The sequence below is a fragment of the Eucyclogobius newberryi genome, unplaced genomic scaffold (assembly GCF_026437365.1).
Source record: "Eucyclogobius newberryi isolate DKJ021-1_F unplaced genomic scaffold, fEucNew1.0.hap1 SCAF_3, whole genome shotgun sequence".
NCBI lineage: Eukaryota > Metazoa > Chordata > Actinopteri > Gobiiformes > Gobiidae > Eucyclogobius > Eucyclogobius newberryi.
The window spans coordinates 43,009,235-43,034,475 of record NW_027315945.1 but is presented as its reverse complement, the minus strand read 5'-3'; the positions used below and the strand labels follow the sequence as shown (position 1 = coordinate 43,034,475).

Here is a 25,241-nt window from a genome sequence, read left to right as displayed (position 1 = left end):
GCTCCGCCCGCTCTGAAACACACCCACATGATGATCATAAGCTCCGCCCCCTCTGAAACACACCCACATGACGATCACAAGCTCCGCCCGCTCTGAAACACACCCACATGACGATCACACAAGCTCCGCCCCCTCTGAAACACACCCACATGACGATCACACAAGCTCCGCCCCCTCTGAAACACACCCACATGACGATCATAAGCTCCGCCCCCTCTGAAACACACCCACATGACGATCATAAGCTCCGCCCCCTCTGAAACACACCCACATGACGATCATAAGCTCCGCCCCCTCTGAAACACACCCACATGACGATCATAAGCTCCGCCCCCTCTGAAACACACCCACATGACGATCACAAGCTCCGCCCCCTCTGAAACACACCCACATGACGATCATAAGCTCCGCCCCCTCTGAAACACACCCACATGATGATCACAAGCTCCGCCCCCTCTGAAACACACCCACATGACGATCACAAGCTCCGCCCGCTCTGAAACACACCCACATGACGATCACACAAGCTCCGCCCCCTCTGAAACACACCCACATGACGATCACACAAGCTCCGCCCGCTCTGAAACACACCCACATGACGATCACACAAGCTCCGCCCCCTCTGAAACACACCCACATGACGATCACAAGCTCCGCCCCCTCTGAAACACACCCACATGACGATCACGAGCTCCGCCCGCTCTGAAACACACCCACATGATGATCATAAGCTCCGCCCCCTCTGAAACACACCCACATGACGATCACACAAGCTCCGCCCCCTCTGAAACACACCCACATGACGATCACAAGCTCCGCCCGCTCTGAAACACACCCACATGATGATCATAAGCTCCGCCCCCTCTGAAACACACCCACATGACGATCACAAGCTCCGCCCCCTCTGAAACACACCCACATGACGATCACAAGCTCCGCCCCCTCTGAAACACACCCACATGATGATCACAAGCTCCGCCCGCTCTGAAACACACCCACATGACGATCATAAGCTCCGCCCCCTCTGAAACACACCCACATGACGATCACAAGCTCCGCCCCCTCTGAAACACACCCACATGACGATCACAAGCTCCGCCCCCTCTGAAACACACCCACATGATGATCACAAGCTCCGCCCGCTCTGAAACACACCCACATGATGATCACAAGCTCCGCCCGCTCTGAAACACACCCACATGACGATCACACAAGCTCCGCCCCCTCTGAAACACACCCACATGACGATCACAAGCTCCGCCCGCTCTGAAACACACCCACATGATGATCATAAGCTCCGCCCCCTCTGAAACACACCCACATGACGATCACAAGCTCCGCCCCCTCTGAAACACACCCACATGACGATCACAAGCTCCGCCCGCTCTGAAACACACCCACATGACGATCACAAGCTCCGCCCCCTCTGAAACACACCCACATGACGATCACAAGCTCCGCCCGCTCTGAAACACACCCACATGACGATCACAAGCTCCGCCCCCTCTGAAACACACCCACATGACGATCATAAGCTCCGCCCCCTCTGAAACACACCCACATGACGATCACAAGCTCCGCCCGCTCTGAAACACACCCACATGACGATCACAAGCTCCGCCCCCACGCCCGCTCGGAGCTCCGCCCCGTCGCCCTGGAGGAAACTGCTGTTGTGATCTTGGTCGTTACAAAATGAATGGAATGAAAATGAAGTCACCCTGCGATGTTGTTGGTGGAAACGCTCTTGGACAGAGACAAACTGGAGCGAACACGTTTGGAAAGTCTGAGCTCTGACGGGTAAATGGCAGACGTGGGACGCTCCTTCAGCATCTGACCTGCAGGGGGCAGAAGAGGCTTTATGTGATAAATTGTGTCCAGCAGAGGGCGCCAGGACAAAAGAACTATGTAGTTCAGAACTTTAAACAGAGACGTTAAAAACACGGAGGAGACTCACTCTTGGTTCTCATGGAGACGTTCTGAAGAGCTGAACTGTTCCTGGACAATGTCAACTTTGTCTGCTGCAGAAAAAAACACACCAGACCTGGTTTAGTCCTGGTTTAGACCTGGTTTAGTCCTGGTTTAGACCTGGTTTAGACCTGGTTTAGTCCTGGTTTAGTCCTGGTTTAGTCCTGGTTTAGTCCATGTTTAGTCCTGGTTTAGTCCTGGTTTAGACCTGGTTTAGACCTGGTTTAGTCCTGGTTTAGACCTGGTTTAGTCCTGGTTTAGTCCATGTTTAGTCCTGGTTTAGACCTGGTTTAGTCCTGGTTTAGTCCTGGTTTAGTCCTGGTTTAGTCCATGTTTAGTCCTGGTTTAGTCCTGGTTTAGTCCTGGTTTAGACCTGGTTTAGACCTGGTTTAGACCTGGTTTAGACCTGGTTTAGACCTGGTTTAGTCCTGGTTTAGACCTGGTTTAGTCCTGGTTTAGTCCTGGTTTAGTCCTGGTTTAGTCCATGTTTAGTCCTGGTTTAGACCTGGTTTAGTCCTGGTTTAGTCCTGGTTTAGTCCTGGTTTAGTCCATGTTTAGTCCTGGTTTAGTCCTGGTTTAGACCTGGTTTAGTCCTGGTTTAGTCCTGGTTTAGACCTGGTTTAGACCTGGTTTAGTCCTGGTTTAGTCCTGGTTTAGTCCTGGTTTAGTCCTGGTTTAGTCCTGGTATAGTCCTGGTTTAGACCTGGTTTAGTCCTGGTTTAGTCCTGGTTTAGACCTGGTTTAGTCCTGGTTTAGTCCTGGTTTAGTCCTGGTTTAGTCCTGGTTTAGTCCTGGTTTAGACCTGGTTTAGTCCTGGTTTAGTCCTGGTTTAGTCCTGGTTTAGTCCTGGTATAGTCCTGGTTTAGTCCTGGTATAGTCCTGGTTTAGACCTGGTTCAGACCTGGTTTAGTCCTGGTTTAGACCTGGTTTAGACCTGGTTTAGTCCTGGTTTAGTCCTGGTTTAGTCCTGGTTTAGTCCTGGTTCAGACCTGGTTTAGTCCTGGTTTAGACCTGGTTTAGACCTGGTTTAGACCTGGTTTAGTCCTGGTTTAGTCCATGTTTAGTCCTGGTTCAGACCTGGTTTAGTCCTGGTTTAGACCTGGTTTAGACCTGGTTTAGTCCTGGTTTAGTCCTGGTTTAGTCCTGGTATAGTCCTGGTTTAGACCTGGTTTAGTCCTGGTTTAGTCCTGGTTTAGTCCTGGTTTAGTCCTGGTTTAGTCCTGGTTTAGTCCTGGTTCAGACCTGGTTTAGTCCTGGTTTAGACCTGGTTTAGACCTGGTTTAGACCTGGTTTAGTCCTGGTTTAGTCCTGGTTTAGACCTGGTTTAGTCCTGGTTTAGTCCTGGTATAGTCCTGGTTTAGACCTGGTTTAGTCCTGGTTTAGTCCTGGTTTAGACCTGGTTTAGACCTGGTTTAGTCCTGGTTTAGTCCTGGTTCAGACCTGGTTTAGTCCTGGTTTAGACCTGGTTTAGACCTGGTTTAGTCCTGGTTTAGACCTGGTTTAGTCCTGGTTTAGTCCTGGTATAGTCCTGGTTTAGACCTGGTTTAGACCTGGTTTAGTCCTGGTTTAGACCTGGTTTAGACCTGGTTTAGTCCTGGTTCAGACCTGGTTTAGTCCTGGTTTAGACCTGGTTTAGACCTGGTTTAGTCCTGGTTTAGACCTGGTTTAGTCCTGGTTTAGTCCTGGTATAGTCCTGGTTTAGACCTGGTTTAGACCTGGTTTAGACCTGATTTAGACCTGGTTTAGTCCTGGTTTAGACCTGGTTTAGTCCTGGTTTAGACCTGGTTTAGACCTGGTTTAGACCTGGTTTAGACCTGGTTTAGTCCTGGTTTAGACCTGGTTTAGACCTGGTTTAGTCCTGGTTTAGACCTGGTTTAGACCTGGTTTAGTCCTGGTTTAGACCTGGTTTAGTCCTGGTTTAGTCCTGGTATAGTCCTGGTTTAGACCTGGTTTAGTCCTGGTTCAGACCTGGTTTAGTCCTGGTTTAGACCTGGTTTAGACCTGGTTTAGTCCTGGTTTAGACCTGGTTTAGTCCTGGTTTAGTCCTGGTATAGTCCTGGTTTAGACCTGGTTCAGACCTGGTTTAGTCCTGGTTTAGACCTGGTTTAGACCTGGTTTAGTCCTGGTTTAGTCCTGGTTTAGTCCTGGTTTAGTCCTGGTTCAGACCTGGTTTAGTCCTGGTTTAGACCTGGTTTAGACCTGGTTTAGACCTGGTTTAGTCCTGGTTTAGTCCATGTTTAGACCTGGTATAGTCCTGGTTTAGACCTGGTTTAGTCCTGGTTTAGTCCTGGTTTAGTCCTGGTTTAGTCCTGGTTTAGTCCTGGTTTAGTCCTGGTTCAGACCTGGTTTAGTCCTGGTTTAGTCCTGGTATAGTCCTGGTTTAGACCTGGTTTAGACCTGGTTTAGACCTGGTTTAGACAGTTAGTAGTTCCTCACCTTCTGCTTCATCTTGGCGCAGCAGGGTAAACTGTCTCTGCAGCGGTTGTGAATCGTCACGTTGCATCCTGGGAAAAATAAATCTTGTTTTTTAATCACATGGTTTTGTTGCTCATAAAAAGCACCAATCACAGCCCAGTAGCACCAAAGCCCGCCCCCTGAAACCAGGAAGTAGAGTTTGGACAGAAGCTCCGCCCGTCTGGAGCTCAGAAGGGGAGGGGTCAGAAGGGGAGGGGTCAGAAGGGGAGGGGTCAGAAGGGGAGGGGTCAGAAGGGGAGGGGTCAGAGGGGAAGGGGTCACAGGGGGAGGGGTCAGGGGGAGGGGTCAGGGGGAAGGGTCACAGGGGGAGGGGTCAGGGGGAGGGGTCAGGGGGAAGGGTCACAGGGGGAGGGGTCAGGGGGAGGGGTCAGGGGGAAGGGTCACAGGGGGAGGGGTCAGGGGGAGGGGTCAGGGGGAAGGGTCACAGGGGGAGGGGTCAGGGGGAGGGGTCAGGGGGGCCTATGACTGGTCATTTGCTTCTGACCTGATTCTGATTCACAAATGTTAAACATGACCCACTTCACATGTGTGTGTGTGTGTGTGTGTGTGTGTGTGTGTGTGTGTGTGTCTCTGTGTGTGTGTGTGTGTGAGTGTGTGTGTGTGTGTGTCTCTGTGTGTGTGTGTGTGTGTTACCTGGACAACACAATGCTTCTTTAGCTGTGATGCTTCTGTTACATGATGAACACAAAGTTGTTGCAGAAACAGTGATGGAGGTGAAGAAGTGACCGTTTCCTGAGCGCACCTCCCGCTCCCGCGCCTCCTTCTCCCTCAGCTTCAGACCTTTGTCCTTCTCTTTGTTCTGCAGATGAGAACCAGGAGAACCATAAGATAAGATAAGAACCAGGAGAACCATAAGAACCATAAGATAAGATAAGAACCAGGAGAACCATAAGAAAAAGGAGAACCGTGAGAACTTTAACTGTGAGGAACCACCAGAGGAACCCCCGTAACACCTTTTGTTAGTCCAGAGTTAGTCCAGACTCCAGAGTTATTCCTGCGTTAGACCAGAGTTAGTCCAGACTTAGACCAGAGTTAGTCCAGAGTTAGTCCAGACTCCAGAGTTAGTCCTGCGTTAGTCCTGCGTTATTCCAGAGTTATTCCATAGTTATTCCAGAGTTAGTCCAGAGTTAGTCCAGACTCCAGAGTTAATCCTGCGTTATACCAGAGTTATTCCAGAGTTAGTCCTGCGTTAGTCCTGCGTTATTCCAGAGTTATTCCATAGTTATTCCAGAGTTAGTCCAGAGTTAGTCCAGACTCCAGAGTTATTCCTGCGTTAGACCAGAGTTAGTCCAGACTTAGACCAGAGTTAGTCCAGAGTTAGTCCAGACTCCAGAGTTAGTCCTGCGTTAGTCCTGCGTTATTCCAGAGTTATTCCATAGTTATTCCAGAGTTAGTCCAGAGTTAGTCCAGACTCCAGAGTTAATCCTGCGTTATACCAGAGTTATTCCAGAGTTAGTCCTGCGTTAGTCCTGCGTTATTCCAGAGTTATTCCATAGTTATTCCAGAGTTAGTCCAGAGTTAGTCCAGACTCCAGAGTTATTCCTGCGTTAGACCAGAGTTAGTCCAGACTTAGACCAGAGTTAGTCCAGACTTAGTCCAGAGTTAGTCCAGAGTTAGTCCAGACTCCAGAGTTATTCCTGCGTTATACCAGAGTTATTCCAGAGTTAGTCCAGAGTTAGTCCAGACTCCAGAGTTATTCCTGCGTTATACCAGAGTTATTCCAGAGTTAGTCCAGAGTTAATCCAGACTCCAGAGTTATTCCTGCGTTAGACCAGAGTTAGTCCAGACTTAGTCCAGAGTTAGTCCAGAGTTAGTCCAGACTCCAGAGTTAGTCCTGCGTTAGTCCTGCGTTATTCCAGAGTTATTCCATAGTTATTCCAGAGTTAGTCCAGAGTTAGTCCAGACTCCAGAGTTAGTCCATAGTTATTCCTGAGTTAGTCCAGAGTTAGTCCAGACTCCAGAGTTAGTCCTGCGTTATTCCAGAGTTATTCCATAGTTATTCCAGAGTTAGTCCAGAGTTAGTCCATAGTTATTCCAGAGTCAGTCCAGAGTTAGTCCAGAGTTAGTCCAGAGTTAGTCCAGACTCCAGAGTTATTCCTGCGTTAGACCAGAGTTAGTCCAGACTTAGTCCAGAGTTAATCCAGAGTTAGTCCAGACTCCAGAGTTAGTCCAGAGTTAGTCCAGAGTTAGTCCTGCGTTATTCCATAGTTATTCCAGAGTTAGTCCAGAGTTAGTCCAGAGTTAGTCCAGACTCCAGAGTTATTCCAGAGTTATTCCTGCGTTAGTCCAGAGTTAGTCCAGACTCCAGAGTTAGTCCAGAGTTAGTCCAGAGTTAGTCCAGACTCCAGAGTTAGTCCATAGTTATTCCAGAGTTAGTCCAGAGTTAGTCCTGCGTTATTCCAGAGTTATTCCTGAGTTAGTCCAGAGTTAGTCCAGACTCCAGAGTTAGTCCAGAGTTAGTCCTGCGTTATTCCAGAGTTATTCCTGCGTTAGTCCAGAGTTATTCCTGCGTTAGTCCAGAGTTAGTCCAGACTCCAGAGTTAGTCCAGAGATAGTCCAGACTCCAGAGTTAGTCCTGCGTTAGTCCTGCGTTAGTCCTGCGTTAGTCCTGCGTCATTCCAGAGTTAGTCCAGAGTTAGTCCAGAGTTAGTCCAGAGTTAGTCCAGTTAGTCCAGACTCCAGAGTTAGTCCAGAGTTAGTCCAGAGATAGTCCAGACTCCAGAGTTAGTCCTGCGTTAGTCCTGCGTTATTCCAGAGTTATTCCATAGTTATTCTAGAGTTAGTCCAAAGTTAGTCCTGCGTTAGTCCAGAGTTAGTCCAGACTCCAGAGTTAGTCCAGAGTTAGTCCAGAGTTAGTCCAGAGTTAGTCCAGAGTTAGTCCAGACTCCAGAGTTAGTCCAGAGTTAGTCCAGAGTTAGTCCTGCGTTATTCCAGAGTTATTCCAGAGTTAGTCCAGAGTTAGTCCAGAGTTAGTCCAGCGTTAGTCCAGAGTTAGTCGAGACTCCAGAGTTAGTCCAGAGTTATTCCAGAGTTAGTCCAGACTCCAGAGTTAGTCCAGAGTTATTCCAGAGTTAGTCCAGACTCCAGAGTTAGTCCATAGTTATTCCAGAGTTAGTCCAGAGTTACTCCAGAGTTAGTCCAGAGTTAGTCCAGAGTTAGTCCAGAGTTAGTCCTGCGTTATTCCAGAGTTATTCCATAGTTATTCCAGAGTTAGTCCAGAGTTAGTCCAGAGTTAGTCCTGCGTTATTCCAGAGTTATTCCATAGTTATTCCAGAGTTAGTCCAGTGTTAGTCCAGAGTTAGTCGAGACTCCAGAGTTAGTCCAGAGTTATTCCAGAGTTAGTCCAGACTCCAGAGTTAGTCCATAGTTATTCCAGAGTTAGTCCAGAGTTACTCCAGAGTTAGTCCAGACTCCAGAGTTAGTACTGCGTTAGTCCTGCGTTATTCCAGAGTTATTCCATAGTTATTCCTGAGTTATTCCAGAGTTAGTCCAGACTCCAGAGTTAGTCCAGAGTTAGTCCTGCGTTATTCCAGAGTTATTCCTGCGTTAGTCCAGAGTTATTCCTGCGTTAGTCCAGAGTTAGTCCAGACTCCAGAGTTAGTCCAGAGTTAGTCCAGAGATAGTCCAGACTCCAGAGTTAGTCCTGCGTTATTCCATAGTTATTCCAGAGTTAGTCCAGAGTTAGTCCAGAGTTAGTCCAGAGTTAGTCCTGCGTTAGTCCAGTTAGTCCAGACTCCAGAGTTAGTCCTGCGTTAGTCCTGCGTTAGTCCAGACTCCAGAGTTAGTCCAGAGTTAGTCCAGAGATAGTCCAGACTCCAGAGTTAGTCCTGCGTTATTCCAGAGTTATTCCATAGTTATTCCAGAGTTAGTCCAGAGTTAGTCCAGACTCCAGTTAGTCCAGAGTTAGTCCAGAGTTAGTCCAGAGTTAGTCCTGCGTTATTCCAGAGTTATTCCAGAGTTATTCCAGAGTTATTCCAGACTCCAGAGTTAGTCCAGAGTTAGTCCAGAGTTAGTCCTGCGTTAGTCCAGAGTTAGTCCAGATTTAGTCCAGAGTTAGTCCTGCGTTAGTCCAGAGTTAGTCCAGACTCCAGAGTTAGTCCAGAGTTAGTCCAGACTCCAGAGTTAGTCCAGAGTTAGTCCAGACTCCAGAGTTAGTCCTGCGTTAGTGCTGCGTTATTCCAGAGTTATTCCATAGTTAGTCCAGAGTTAGACCAGAGTTAGTCCAGAGTTAGTCCAGAGTTAGTCCAGACTCCAGAGTTATTCCAGAGTTATTCCTGCGTTAGTCCAGAGTTAGTCCAGACTCCAGAGTTAGTCCAGAGTTAGTCCAGAGTTAGTCCTGCGTTAGTCCTGCGTTAGTCCTGCGTTATTCCAGAGTTATTCCATAGTTATTCCTGAGTTAGTCCAGAGTTAGTCCAGAGTTAGTCCAGACTCCAGAGTTAGTCCTGCGTTAGTCCTGCGTTATTCCAGAGTTAGTCAAGAGTTAGTCCAAAGTTAGTCCAGAGTTAGTCCAGAGTTAGTCCAGAGTTAGTCCTGCGTTAGTCCAGAGTTAGTCCAGACTCCAGAGTTAGTTCTGTGTTAGTCCAGAGTTAGTCCAGACTCCAGAGTTATTCCAGAGTTATTCCTGCGTTAGTCCAGAGTTAGACCAGAGTTAGTCCAGAGTTAGTCCAGAGTTAGTCCAGACTCCAGAGTTATTCCAGAGTTATTCCTGCGTTAGTCCAGAGTTAGTCCAGACTCCAGAGTTAGTCCAGAGTTAGTCCAGAGTTAGTCCTGCGTTATTCCAGAGTTATTCCAGAGTTATTCCAGAGTTATTCCAGACTCCAGAGTTAGTCCAGAGTTAGTCCAGAGTTAGTCCTGCGTTAGTCCAGAGTTAGTCCAGATTTAGTCCAGAGTTAGTCCTGCGTTAGTCCAGAGTTAGTCCAGACTCCAGAGTTAGTCCAGAGTTAGTCCAGACTCCAGAGTTAGTCCAGAGTTAGTCCAGACTCCAGAGTTAGTCCTGCGTTAGTGCTGCGTTATTCCAGAGTTATTCCATAGTTAGTCCAGAGTTAGACCAGAGTTAGTCCAGAGTTAGTCCAGAGTTAGTCCAGACTCCAGAGTTATTCCAGAGTTATTCCTGCGTTAGTCCAGAGTTAGTCCAGACTCCAGAGTTAGTCCAGAGTTAGTCCAGAGTTAGTCCTGCGTTAGTCCTGCGTTAGTCCTGCGTTATTCCAGAGTTATTCCATAGTTATTCCTGAGTTAGTCCAGAGTTAGTCCAGAGTTAGTCCAGACTCCAGAGTTAGTCCTGCGTTAGTCCTGCGTTATTCCAGAGTTAGTCAAGAGTTAGTCCAAAGTTAGTCCAGAGTTAGTCCAGAGTTAGTCCAGAGTTAGTCCTGCGTTAGTCCAGAGTTAGTCCAGACTCCAGAGTTAGTTCTGTGTTAGTCCAGAGTTAGTCCAGACTCCAGAATTAGTCCAGAGTTATTCCAGAGTTATTCCAAAGTTATTCCTGAGTTAGTCCAGAGTTATTCCTGAGTTAGTCCAGAGTTAGTCCAGAGTTATTCCTGCGTTAGTCCAGAGTTATTCCTGAGTTAGTCCAGAGTTAGTCCAGAGTTAGTCAAGAGTTAGTCCAGAGTTATTCCTGAGTTAGTCCAGAGTTAGTCCAGAGTTATTCCTGCGTTAGTCCAGAGTTATTCCTGAGTTAGTCCAGAGTTAGTCCAGAGTTAGTCAAGAGTTAGTCCAGAGTTAGTCCAGAGTTATTCCAGAGTTATTCCAGAGTTATTCCTGCGTTAGTCCAGAGTTAGTCCAGAGTTATTCCAGAGTTATTCCAGAGTTAGTCCAGAGTTATTCCTGCGTTAGTCCAGAGTTATTCCAGAGTTATTCCAGAGTTATTCCTGAGTTAGTCCAGAGTTAGTCCAGAGTTAGTCCAGAGTTAGTCCAGAGTTAGTCCTGCGTTAGTCCAAAGTTATTCCTGAGTTAGTCCAGAGTTAGTCCAGAGTTATTCCTGAGTTAGTCCTGCGTTAGTCCAGAGTTATTCCTGAGTTAGTCCTGCGTTAGTCCAAAGTTATTCCTGAGTTAGTCCAGAGTTAGTCCAGAGTTATTCCTGAGTTAGTCCAGAGTTATTCCTGAGTTAGTCCTGCGTTAGTCCAAAGTTAGTCCAGAGTTAGTCCAGAGTTATTCCTGAGTTATTCCTGAGTTAGTCCTGCGTTAGTCCAAAGTTATTCCTGAGTTAGTCCTGCGTTAGTCCAAAGTTATTCCTGAGTTAGTCCAGAGTTAGTCCAGAGTTAGTCCAGAGTTAGTCCAGAGTTATTCCTGAGTTAGTCCAGAGTTAGTCCAGAGTTATTCCTGAGTTAGTCCTGCGTTAGTCCAAAGTTATTCCTGAGTTAGTCCAGAGTTAGTCCAAAGTTATTCCTGAGTTAGTCCAAAGTTATTCCTGAGTTAGTCCAGAGTTAGTCCAGAGTTAGTCCTGCGACTAAACCAGGTCCAAACCAGGACAAAACCAGGTCCAAACCAGGTCTAAACCAGGTCTAAACCAGGTCCAAACCAGGACAAAACCAGGTCCAAACCAGGTCTAAACCAGGTCTAAACCAGGACTAAACCAGGACTAAACCGGGACTAAACCAGGTCTAAACCAGGTCTAAACCAGGACTAAACCAGGACTAAACCGGGACTAAACCAGGTCTAAACCAGGTCTAAAAGAGGACTAAACCAGGACTAAACCGGGACTAAATCCTTCTACAAGTCCTGGTCTGTTCCTCTTCCTGATTTAAAAACCCGGCTCTTGTTTCACACATTTCAAACAGCATGAGTTTGTCATCTGATCCCTTTAGGCCACCGTAGTGTCTCCTCTGTCCTCATCTCCTCTAGACTCTCCTTGTCTCATCTCCTTCTCTCCTCTCTCCTTGTCTCATCCGTCCTTCTCCCCTCTCTCCTTGTCTCATCTCCTTCTCTCCTCTCTCCTTGTCTCATCCGTCCTTCTCTCCTCTCTCCTTGTCTCCTCTCCTTCTCTCCTCTCTCCTTGTCTCATCCGTCCTTCTCTCCTCTCTCCTTGTCTCCTCTCCTTCTCTCCTCGTCTAATCCGTCCTTCTCTCCTCCTTCGTGTCCTAGCCCCTCCCCCGCCGCTTCCTTCCTCGTTTCCTTTCACAGAAACAAAGCGCCACGCGCCTCCCGCGCCTCCCGCGCCTCCCGCGCCTCCCGCGCCTGTCTCTAACGGCGCGCAGTCAAAAGCACAAAAAACGCACAAAACTCTGACAAACGGAATCAGAACCGCGCGCAGCCGCCCCGGGCCGCTCCGGGCCGCGCCAGATCGCAGTCTAGACCCGGGAGCGGTGCGGCGCGTCGCGCTGCGGGGCGAAAAGCGGAACTCAGCCGCGCGAGTCATAAAAGCAGCGACAAAAAGCACAAACTGAGGAAAAAGTGATTAAAAACCGTAACAAGTCTAGAGTTGAACCGGAGCCGCGCGCGTGCGTGAGCCGCAGCCCCGCGCGTGCGTGATGACCGCACGCACCGGTGAAAACAGTTAAAACCGTTAAAAGTCAAAGCCTGATATTGTGATAGATCCGCGGTCAAACCTTTGCGTTGTTCTCCTTCATTTTGTCCGCTTTCTTCTCCAGGAGCCGAGACATCCCGAGTGTTTCCGAACCGCTCCGAACTGTTCCGAGCCGCGTGCTGGTTCCGGTGCTGGTTCCGGTGCTGGTGTCGGTGCTGGTGTCGGTCCTGGTCCGGTCCTGGTCTCGGGGCTGGCGCTGGTCCCGGTGCGTGCGGAGGGGGGAGGGGCCTGGGACTCGGCTGTTTCCGTCACTCTTCGGTGGAGCTCGGCGCGGACTGAGGCGCGTTTGTTTTAATGAAAGGGGCAGCGCGAGAAGGCGTGTCCGGAAGTGGGTCACGTGCGCACGCTCAGCAGAGACCCGGAAGTGGCCGAGTGTTAAATGTGACGTGGAACCCCGCCCCCCCGCGGTCGGAGCGCGCGCAGGGCACAAGCGCACTTCAGTCCCGCGTGTGTCACGAACACGGATCATCACGTGACTGAGAGAAACGGTCATATTTTTAAGATAAGATAAGATATTCCTTTATTGTCCCACATGGGGAAATTTCATTGGTGCAACGCAGGTAGATACATTTTGATGAGTCAAAGTATTTATTGGCCACTATATTATTATAATTATAATTATTATATTATTATTATTATTATTATTATTATTATTATTATTATTATTATTATTATTATTATTATTAGGCCCGAGCGCCACAAGCTGCGAGAGGCCTATTAATCTCGTAAGGCCGTGCAAAGCACGGCTGCGAAAGTGCGCACGTAGTGCGCACGAAATCGAGCGCAAAGCGCTCGCCCACTTCCAAACACTCACTAACGCACTCCTCCACTCACGCACGCCCCGTGCAGACTAATTAGTAATAGGAAAATGGAACATTACCGTTGTAAACGGGCGAAGCCCATGCAAAAGTGCGCACTAAACGAGCACTTTACATTTGCCCTAAGCAGCTCACGAATACGTTCCCCATCTCTTTATGTTCAGTTCATATAAACATGTAATGCAAAAATGTAACATTATTACTGTTTAGAGGGCCAAAAACACAAAGTGGGCGGAGCCCACTCAAAATTAACGAAAGTACCCGTCAGTGACCAGGGACCCACACCATGAGGTAGGAAAGCGCGAGTGCTTTCCGAAAATGTATAGTTTATGATATTTGAAAAATGGGAAACATTGTTTTCGCATCGGAATATTCTTCTTCTTTCTTCTTCTTTCTTCTCAGGACCAACCCCCCTATTTTTCACCCAGTGACATTGACGAAAAGTCACAAAAATGTTCACACCTTTAAAAATCGTGCCTCTCTACATTCTGGCTATTTCCCTTTTCTAAAATTAAAAGAATGTGCGCGTCAGCGCCCCCAAATGTACCAAAAATGCATTGAGAGATAGAAATGACCCAAAAAAAATCTGATGTAGAATCATGAAATTTGGCGCAGAGGTAGATGGTGACAAGAGAAGTAAAAAATATTATTACGGCAACGCCGTCCGCCCAACCAAATGTCGGCCATATTGCTTCAAAAATGGCTAAGCATGACTCTAGAGTTTTTCCAAACGTGGTACTTTTATGAACTCCTCCCAGGGCGTTGGCCCTAAAAAGCTGAAATTGGGTGAAAATGCTACTGAGGAGTGGGACATCAAAAGTTATTCAAATGACATTGACCCTGTCACGGTCTCTGTGCGGCGAAGCAGAAAACTGTAGCAAGAATTTCAGAAATCTCCCAAATTTAACATTTCTGCCGTTTGCGCAGATAAAGTCCGAATTGCGTCAAATTAGAATCAGTTGTTAAACTCTTTGCCCTAAACCTACTTGAAGTGAAATAAATTAATTTGGCGCCACAGCGCCCCCTACAGATTTTATATGGAGGTTAAATGTTTAGTTTTGCGAAATTATATGAAATTTGACACAAAACTCAATTTTGGCCCCATCAAAAAAGTCAATGACCCATGTGTGATAAAATGTGAATATATGATTATATTTCTGTGATGTATTTTATCTGCATAATAGTGATATATTATCTGCATCATTAGTCTAAGAGAAGAACGGGTGTGTGACAAACTGCATTTGTGAAGGGGTCGTAAAGATGGGCCAAAGGATGTTTAACCCGAGGGGGTGTGACAGCCCAGAGGAGTTTGGGTAATGTTTACCCAAGGCTTGATCTCTACGGAAAAATACCAAGTGCCTTGATGTGAAGCTGACCAATGAGAAATGTGACCCGCCTATTCCAGAATATCTAATAAAACCAACCAGCATGGGAAAAAACAGGGTGAGACACAGGAGGATCACGCAGGCTGCTTACAACAGCCTGCGTGATCAGTCCTGGCGTTTTCTCCCAAGCTTGCCACACAAATGTCTGAAATTTCTGTGTCGTTTCATATTCTAAGTTGAATTGTGTTCTCGATGTGTTACGGAATAGCATCGGGTGTATGTCTAATTCCATGACTCGTGTCATAATTGTTACGTCGTTGCTGTAGCGATGACCAAAACCTCCCATGTTATTCCAATGGGGAAATCGCCAGAACATGTTTACACTTTAGACTTTCACAAACTCCTCCCCCTCAGGGCGTTAGACATATGAACCTGATGAAATGTGGTGAGACTCATCTTCAGGATCATCAAAAGTTATCCACATTTTTATTCAAAGAGTCACGGTCTCTGTGCGGCAAAGCCGCACATTTTGCCAAGAATTCAAAATAAAATGTCTTTTTCATGTAAAACAAAGTGAGAAGATGTGAATCACAGATTCAGCAGTCGATGTAATAAAAGGACAATTGGGGCGCGTTAGCCACGCCCCCTCCTCTTGCGGCGTGGCGAGGGCCGATCATTGCCGCTTGCGGATTTAATTATTATTATTATTAATAATGGTAAAATAAACACTCTTTTTTTCAGTGTTGCACATGGGTACGACAGTATTGTAAGTAAGTCAATTTTATTTCTATAGCACCTTTCACAGACAGAAGTCACAAAGTGCTTCACAAAACACAGAATAAAACAATAAAAACACTAAAAACTTACAGTGAACAATACATATACAACAATAAACAGTCAAATCTGTCCCTGAAACAAGTGCATTTAAAAGGCTCCACTAAATAAAAAGGTTTTAAGCTGAGCCTTAAAAGCAGTAACTGAGTCCAGTGACCGTAGGGAGAACGGAAGATGGTTCCAGAGTCTGGAACAGTCTGGAAGGATCGGTCTCCTCTGGTCCCAAAAAGGGTGCGAGGAACCAACAGTTCCTGGTCCAAGGACCTTAGTATTGCTCATGGGTATGACAGTGTGGAGGACGCCTTCATCTCCCTGCAGTGTGGAGGACGCTGCAGTGTGGAGGACGCCTTCATCTCCCTGCAGTGTGGAGGACCCCGTCATCTCCCTGCAGTGTGGAGGACGCTGCAGTGTGGAGGACCCCGTCATCTCCCTGCAGTGTGGAGGACGCTGCAGTGTGGAGGACGCCTTCATCTCCCTGCAATGTGGAGGACGCCGTCATCTCCCTGCAGTGTGGAGGTCGCGTCATCTCCCTGCAGAGTGGAGGACGCCGTCATCTCCCTGCAGTGTGGAGGACGCTGCAGTGTGGAGGACGCCTTCATCTCCTGCTGCACCGCTCTCTCTCTCACCTGGAGAAGCCTGGCAGCTCTGTGAGGATCCTGTTCTTTCATCTCTCCAGCGCCTTCAACACCATCAGCTCCTGAGGGACAAGCTGGAGACGGCTCCTGAGGGACAAGCTGGAGACGGCTCCTGAGGGACAAGCTGGAGACGGCTCCTGAGGGACAAGCTGGAGACGGCTCCTGAGGGACAAGCTGGAGACGGCTCCTGAGGGACAAGCTGGAGACGGCTCCTGAGGGACAAGCTGGAGACGGCTCCTGAGGGACAAGCTGGAGACGGCTCCTGAGGGACAAGCTGGAGACGGCTCCTGAGGGACAAGCTGGAGACGGCTCCTGAGGGACAAGCTGGAGACGGCTCCTGAGGGACAAGCTGGAGACGGCTGGTGTGGAGTACGACCTGCAGAGTGGATCCTGGACGACCTCACAGACCGACCCCAGTTTGTGAGAGCCCGGGACTGTGTGTCTGACACTCGGACCTGCAGTGTGTGGGACCTGCAATTTGGGACCTGCAGTTTGGGACCTGGCAAGGCAAGGCAAGTTTATTTGTAGAGCACATTTCATACACAAGGCAATTCAAAGTGCTTCACAGCAGGAAAAATGCATTCAAATCACAAAGAAATTACAGAAACAGAAATACAATAAAATTAACTAAATTAAAAATTATCAATCCAACTGATTTTCTAAACTAATAAAATCACAAACAAAAGAGAAGAGTGCAAAGAAAAAATCCTTTCAGTCATATGCGCAGCTAAACAAAACTGTTTTTAGCTTAGATTTGAACATTGTCAGAGTAGAAACTGTCTCACATCTTCAGGAAGACTGTTCCAGATTTTAGCTGCATAAAACTGAAACGCAGATTCCCCATGTTTTGTCCTGACTCTGGCACCAGCAGGAGGCCGGTCCATGTTTAGTCCTGACTCTGGCACCAGCAGGAGGCCGGTCCATGTTTAGTCCTGACTCTGGCACCAGCAGGAGGCCGGTCCCTGAGGTCCTCAGAGTCCGAGATGGTTCATATGGAACTAACATATCCAAGATGTACTTTGGTGCTAGGCCATGGAGAGACTTGTACACAAGCAGAGCTGCTTTAAAGTCTCTTCTCTGAGCCACAGGGGGCAGTGCAGAGACCTGAGAACAGGACTAATGTGATCATACTTCCTGGTTCTAGTCAGGACCCGAGCAGCAGCGTTCTGGATGTACTGCAGCTGTTTTACAGCTCGTTTGGAGAGGCCAGTGAGCAGGCCGTTACAGTAGTCTAATCTACTGGAGACAAACGCATGGATAAGTCTCTCCAAATCTGGTTTTGACACTATATTTTTGATTTTGGCAATGTTTTTTAGATGGTAAAAAGCTGCTGATGTTATTCATTTGACGTGGCTGTTAAAGTTCAAGTCTGAGTCCATTATTACCCCCAGATTTCTAATTTGGTTTGTAGGTTTTAGAGCGAGACTCTGGAGGTGACCGCTAACACTTTCTCTTTGTTTCTGTGGGCCAAAAACGATTATTTCAGTCTTGTCTGAGTTCAGCTGGAGAAAGTTGTTTTGCATCCACAAACTGATCTGTTGGATGCAGTGACAGAGTGAATCTACTGGTCCATAGTCACCTGCCGACAGTGAAACATAGATCTGAGTGTCGTCTGCATCATTGTGATAGGACACATTTTCACTGCGTATCAACTGACCTAACGGCAGCATGTAGAGGTTGAACAGAAGAGGACCCAGGACTGACCCTTGGGGCACTCCACAGGTCAGGGTCATGTGGTCTGAGACACAGCTACCAATTTCAACAAAGTACTTCCTGTCTTCCAGATAGGACCTTAACCAGTTTAGGGCAGTGCCAGTGATGCCCACCCAGTCCTCTAGTCTCTGTAAGAGGATCCCATGATCGACAGTGTCAAAAGCAGCACTCAGATCTAACAGAATTAAGACTGAGGCTTTGCCCGTGTCAGTGTTCAGGCGGATGTCATTTGTCACCTTGACAAGAGCAGTCTCAGTGCTGTGATGAGGTCTAAAACCTGACTGAAAAACATCAAATGAGTTGTTTATTAAGAGGAAATATGAGACTGTTGTAAACAACCTTTTCAAGGACTTTGCCCCAAAATGGCAGATTAGAGATGGGCCGGTAATGACTCAGTACTGCGGCATCAAGACTGCTCTTCTTTAGGAGAGGCTTTATGACCGCAGTTTTCAAAGACATTGGGAATGTTCCAGATTGAAGCGACATGTTAATTATGTGAGTGAATGGTGCTAACAAACTGTTCAGCACAGACTTTAGAAATCTGGTGGGTAACACATCAAGGCAGCATGTAGATGAACTCAGACTGGTGATGATCTCATGGACAGTTTTGTCAGTTACTGGTGCAAAGTGAGTTAGCTCTAAGTGTCTTGGTGGTTTTAGGGTAATTTTTTGCATTGTGGGATTTATAGCATTTTTAATGCCCTGAACTTTGTCATTAAAGAATAATGCAAACTCATTACACTTGGATGTGGAAATGAGTTCTAACGGCAGCTGAACTGGAGGGTTTGTTAATCTGTTTACTGTGGCAAACAGGACACGCGAGTTGTTACTGCAGCTTCCAATTATTTCAGAAAAATATCTTTCCCTAGTTCTACATAAGATTATGTTGTACATGTTCAGCTTTTCTTTGTAAATCTCTTTTTGAACCTGGAGCTTTGACTTGCGCCATTTCCGTTCGGCCCTGCGGCACTCCCTTTTCTGTGCCCTGACCGAATCATCATTTCTCCACGGCGCCTTCTGCTTATTTTTAACCATTTTAGCCTTTATAGGGGCGATGGTGTCCAGAACATTCAAAACACTAGATGTAACAGAGTTCAACAAATCATTTACATTAGAACATGAGACATTTTCAAAGTTTATCATTTCCATAAACAGTGCACCTGTGCCATCACTTATGTGTCTCCGCTGAACAACTGCAGGACCAACCGGAGGTTTGGGAGAAACAGACAGGTCAAAGAAGACACAGAAATGATCAGACAGAGCAACATTGATCACATTAACATTTGAAATATTTACCCCCTTTGTAATTATGAGATCTAGAGTGTGTCCTTTGCTGTGGGTGGGGCCTCTCACATGCTGAGTAAGACTGAAGGTTTCAAGGACAGCATCAAGCTCTTTAGCGTTTCTGTCACAAACATTATCAACATGCACATTGAAATCACCTGTAATGACCAAACCATCAAAGTCTGTGCATATGACTGAAAGCATCTCAGTAAAATCATCAATAAAACGTTGGCAGTGCTGGGGAGGCTTGTATAAAACAATGAAGAGAATGGATGGAGACCGTTTTAGCTCCATTTTAAAGGATACATACTCAAATGATGAAAACACCCCAAAAGACAACCTGCGGGTAATTATTTCATCTCTAAAGACAGCACAGACTCCACCCCCTTTTTTGTTTTCTCGTGTTTGAGATTCAAACTTAAAGTTGGGTGGAGCAGATTCTATCAGAACTACATTTCCTGTGTTTTTGTCAAGCCATGTTTCAGTTAAAAACATAAGATCAAGATTATAAGAAGAAATACAATTATTAATTAAGAGAGATTTGTTACATAAGGATCTGACATTTAGCACAGCAAGTTTCAGACTAGTTTCAGTGGGACTGGGCTTTATCTTTTCACAGGGAATATGAATCACATTTCTCAGATTGGGCCTGACTCGCATTTTGTTTTTCCATCTCTGTGATGATGTGACTACAGAAATAGCACTAGGGGGGGCTCTTTTTACATAGGGCCCCGGGTTGGGTTGATTTTTAATGTGACAATAAGTCCCGGCAACGCTGAGACCCAGTGCATCCTAGCTATGGGAGATACCAGGTGAAAGGCGAGGTTGGATGGGTGGTGGGGCTTTTGTAGCCAAGGAGAGTTTGGGACCAGGTGAGAGGCGAGGGGGGATGGGTGGTGGGGCTTTTGTAGCCAAGGAGAGTTTGGGACCAGGTGAGAGGCGAGGGGGGATGGGTGGTGGGGCTTTTGTAGCCAAGGAGAGTTTGGGACCAGGTGAGAGGCGAGGGGGGATGGGTGGTGGGGCTTTTGTTGGTGTAGTCGGCATAGCCCTTGCTATATTGGGCGTGAGTGGAGCCATCTTAATGCCTGATTTGATCAGACTTTCAAAATGGCTGGGAAGGCCCATGGGTGAGAGTGGAGATGAGAAGGAGAATGATGAATCTTTAGTGGGAGTAGATGTTGCAGGGGGAACCCAGGGCTGGTGTGAAGGCAGGGGCGATGACAGGGATGTTGTTGGGCTTGTCACAGATGGGTCCAAGGCCTTTGAAGATTGTTCCTTTGCTGGAGGCGGTGGAGGTGAATGTGGAGCAGCTGGAGCTGAATCCTTTGCTGGTGGTGGTGGAGCAGCTGCTGATGAATCCTTTGGTGGAGGCTGAGGTTGTGGTGCTTTTGATGTTGAAACATTGGCTCGGTCTCTGGCTGATGGAGCAGGAATTCTTCTCTCATTCCTCTCTTCTCTAACTATCTGCTCAGGACCCTGTCCAGGCCCAGTCCAATGCCTCAGAGCGTGGAGCAGGTTCTCTGTCAGCACCCTCACTCCACCTCTGCATAGGTGGGGGCCATTTCTCTTAAACAGGTCCTCTCGTTTCCAGAATAGATAGAAGTTCTCAATGTAGTGTAGTCCTCTCGGGGAGCACTCTTTGGACAGCCATGTGTTCAGCTGAAGAAGCCGGCTAAACTTGTTTATCCTCCTGTCGATGTTTGGAAGAGGTCCACTTATGAATGTTTTGATTTCCATTTTATCAAGCACGTCGAATAACTTCAAGAAGTCTTTTTTCAAAACTTCAGTCTGTTCCCGCCGCATGTCCACTGCACCCACGTGCACAATCAGCTGTTTAGCTCCTCCATGCTTAGCCATAATATTTGGAAGGAGTGACGTTATTTCAGAAACAGTGGCGCTTGGAAAAGAATGTGTGTTTATCTTTTCATGCGTCACGTGACTTATCGCGCCGTCCCCAACTAAAACAATCTGCGTGACCTTGGCTCCTGGCACAGATCCTCCTCGCTGTATTTTAGCCACGTCATCTTTCCTTTTTTCATTTAATTCCATCTCTGAAAGTGGTAAAAATCTGTTGGTGAGCTGTATTTTAGGTGACTTCACCTTATCTTTGTATCGTTTAGGCTTTGCTCCAAGTTTGTTCCAAGAAACAGCCTGGTCTTTCTGGTTTTTAGACAGTTTTGGAAACGACACAGAGTCACTGCGGTTTAGGTTGAAAGTAGCAGTTTTTCTTGTAAAAAGTGTGCTCTTCTTTCCGTCGGTTGACACAGGAATGGTATCGTGAAGAACTTTTTCAGATTCCAAAACAAATATCCGTGTTTTCAGCTCATTAATTTCTTGTTGATATTTCCGACAGCGTTCACAGTCTTTCTCACTTCTTCTCCCGGACATGTCGCTGGCGTCAGATATGTCGTTAAAACTGGAAAAATGTTCTTAAAATCCTTGGTTTACTTGAAAAAGTCTAAAGCAAAAATGTTTGGAAGACAAAAACTGATTAAAAAGCAAAATAAATAAGGAAAGCAGCGATAGCAAGCGGAGCGAGCAAAAAAGCGTGTGCACTCTTCGGAAGCAGATAACAACATACACAGGTGCAATACTGATATACCAATGTGCAATACTCCTATACCCATGTGCAATACTCCATGTGCAATACTGTGATACCCATGTGCAATACTGATATAATAATGTGCAATACTGTCATACCCATGTGCAATAATGACATAATCATATGCAACACTGTCAAACCCATGTGCAATACTGACACACCCATGTGCAATACTGACATAATCATGTGCAATACTGACATAATCATGTGCAATACTGGCATAATAATGTGCAATACTGTCAAACCCATGTGCAATACTGACATACCCATGTGCAATAGTGTCATACCCATGTGCAATACTGACAAAATCATGTGCAATACTGTCTTACCCATGTGCAATACTGACATAATAATGTGCAATACTGACATACCCATGTGCAATACTGTCATACCCATGTGCAATACTGCCATACCCTGTGCAATACTGACATAATAATGTGCAATACTGTTATACCCATGTGCAATACTGTCATACCCATGTGCAATACTGTCATACCCTGTGCAATACTGTCACACCCATGTGCAATACTGACATACCCATGTGCAATACTGACATAATCATGTGCAATACTGTCATAATCATGTGCAATACAGACATACCCATGTGCAATACTATCATACACAGGTGCAATACTGATATACCCATGTGCAATACTCCATGTGCAATACTGTGATACCCATGTGCAATACTGATATAATAATGTGCAATACTGTCATACCCATGTGCAATAATGACATAATCATATGCAACACTGTCAAACCCATGTGCAATACTGACACACCCATGTGCAATACTGACATAATCATGTTCAATACTGATATACCCATGTTTAATATTGAAATACCCATGTAAAATACTGACATAATCATGTGCAATACTGTCATACCCATGTGCAATACTGACATATTCATGTGCAATACTGACATAATCATGTGCAATACTGACATAATCATGTGCAATACTGACATAATCATGTGCAATATTTTCATTCCTATGTGCAATACTGACATATTAATGTGCAATACTGACATAATCATGTGCAAAACTGTCATACCCATGTGCAATACTGACATAGCCATGTGCAATACTGTCATACCCATGTGCAATACTGGCATAATCATGTGCAATGATGTCAAACCCATGTGCAATACTGGCATAATCATGTGCAATACTGCCATACCCATGCGCAATACTGTCATAACCATGTGCAATACTGTCATACCCATGTGCAACACTGACCATCATGTGCAATACTGTTATATATGTGCAATAATGTCATAATCATGTTCAATACTGACATACACATGTGCAATACTGTCTAACCCATGTGCAATACTGTCACACCCATGTGCAATACTGTCATACATATGAGCAATAATGTCATAATCATGTGCAATACTGTCTTACCCTGTGCAATACTGTCATAATCATGTGTAATACTGACATACCCATGTGCAATACTGACATAATCATGTGTAATACTGAGATACCCATGTGCAATACTGTCATACCGATGTGCAATACTTTCATAATCATGTGCAATACTGTTCTACCCATGTGCAATACTGTCATAATCATGTGCAATACTGACATACCCATGGGCAATACTGAGATAATAATTTGCAATACTGACCTACCCATGTGCAAAACTGTCACACCCATGTGCAATACTGTCATACCCATGTGCAAAACTGACATAATCATGTGCAATACTGACATAATCATGTGCAATACTGACATAATCATGTGCAATACTGGCATAATCGTGTGCAGTACTGTCATACCCATGTGCAACACTGACCATCATGTGCAATAATGTCATAATCATGTTCAATACTGACATACACATGTGCAATACTGTCATACCCATGTGCAATACTGTCATACCCATGTGCAATACTGTCATAATCATGTGCAATACTGCCATACCCATGTGCAATACTGCCATACCCATGTGCAATACTGTCATACCCATGTGCAATACTGTCATACCCATGTGCAACACTGACCATCATGTGCAATACTGTCATATGTGCAATAATGTCAATCATGTTCAATACTGACATACCCATGTGCAATACTGTCAAACCCATGTGCAATACTGACATACCCATGTGCAATACTCAATGTGCAATATTTTCATTCCTATGTGCAATACTGACATATTAATGTGCAATACTGACATAATCATGTGCAAAACTGTCATACCCATGTGCAATACTGACATAGCAATGTGCAATACTGTCATACCCATGTGCAATACTGGCATAATCATGTGCAATGATGTCAAACCCATGTGCAATACTGGCATAATAATGTGCAATACTGCCATACCCATGCGCAATACTGTCATAACCATGTGCAATACTGTCATACCCATGTGCAACACTGACCATCATGTGCAATACTGTTATATATGTGCAATAATGTCATAATCATGTTCAATACTGACATACACATGTGCAATACTGTCTAACCCATGTGCAATACTGTCACACCCATGTGCAATAATGTCATAATAATGTGCAATACTGTCTTACCCATGTGCAATACTGTCATACCCATGTGCAATACTGTCATACCCATGTGCAATACTGTCATAATCATGTGCAATACTGCCATACCCATGTGCAATACTGCCATACCCATGTGCAATACTGTCATACCCATGTGCAACACTGACCATCATGTGCAATACTGTCATATGTGCAATAATGTCAATCATGTTCAATACTGACATACACATGTGCAATACTGTCTAACCCATGTGCAATACTGACATAATCATTTGCAATACTGTCATACCCATGTGCAACACTGACATAAATATGTGCAATACTGTCATACATATGTGCAATAATGTCATAATCATGTGCAATACTGTCTTACCCTGTGCAATACTGACATAATCATGTGTAATACTGAGATACCCATGTGCAATACTGTCATACCGATGTGCAATACTGTCATAATCATGTGCAATACTGTTCTACCCATGTGCAATACTGTCATAATCATGTGCAATACTGACCTACCCATGTGCAAAACTGACATACCCATGTGCAATACTGTCATAATCATGTGCAATACTGTCATACCCATGTGCAATACTGTCATACCCATGTGCAATACTGACATAATCATGTGCAATACTGACATAATCATGTGCAATACTGGCATAATCATGTGCAATACTGTCAAACCCATGTGCAATACTGACATACACATGTGCAGTACTGTCATACCCATGTGCAACACTGACCATCATATGCAATACTGTCATACATATGTGCAATAATGTCATAATCATGTTCAATACTGACATACACATGTGCAATACTGTCATACCCATGTGCAATAATGTCATAATCATGTGCAATACTGTCATACCCATGTCAAATACTGTCATAATCATGTGCAATACTGACATACCCATGTGCAATACTGAGATAATAATTTGCAATACTGACCTACCCATGTGCAAAACTGTCATAACCATGTGCAATACTGTCATACCCATGTGCAAAACTGACATAATCATGTGCAATACTGACATAATCATGTGCAATACTGACATAATCATGTGCAATACTGGCATAATCGTGTGCAATACTGTCAAACCCATGTGCAATACTGACATACACATGTGCAGTACTGTCATACCCATGTGCAACACTGACCATCATGTGCAATACTGTCATACATATGTGCAATAATGTAATAATCATGTTCAATACTGACATACACATGTGCAATACTGTCATACCCATGTGCAATACTGTCATACCCATGTGCAATACTGACATAATCATGTGAAATACTGTCACACCCATGTGCAATACTGCCATACCCATGTGCAATACTGTCATACCCATGTGCAATACTGTCATACCCATGTGCAACACTGACCATCATGTGCAATACTGTCATATGTGCAATAATGTCATAATCATGTTCAATACTGACATACACATGTGCAATACTGTCATACATATGTGCAATAATGTCATAATCATGTGCAATACTGTCTTACCCTGTGCAATACTGACATAATCATGTGTAATACTGAG

General features: G+C 45.6%; 1 protein-coding gene across 3 annotated transcripts in view; it reads right to left on the bottom strand.

Moving 5' to 3' along the window:
- LOC140373760 (rho guanine nucleotide exchange factor 2-like) overlaps positions 1 to 12,389 on the bottom strand; it is an 89,302-nt gene extending 76,913 nt beyond the window's left edge. For 2 of the 3 annotated variants that reach the window (XM_072460406.1, XM_072460407.1), the window contains exons 1-5: positions 11,982 to 12,167; positions 5,074 to 5,239; positions 4,402 to 4,469; positions 1,955 to 2,018; positions 1,718 to 1,835 (exon numbers count right to left, since the gene is read on the bottom strand). In XM_072460406.1, coding sequence (XP_072316507.1) covers positions 1,718 to 1,835; positions 1,955 to 2,018; positions 4,402 to 4,469; positions 5,074 to 5,239; positions 11,982 to 12,035 — 470 coding nt within the window. In that variant the 5' untranslated portion in view covers positions 12,036 to 12,167. Of the gene's footprint in view, positions 1 to 1,717; positions 1,836 to 1,954; positions 2,019 to 4,401; positions 4,470 to 5,073; positions 5,240 to 11,981 lie in introns of all 3 variants that reach the window. The other variant, XM_072460408.1, reaches the window with a different exon arrangement.
- Positions 12,390 to 25,241: the final 12,852 nt, after the last annotated feature.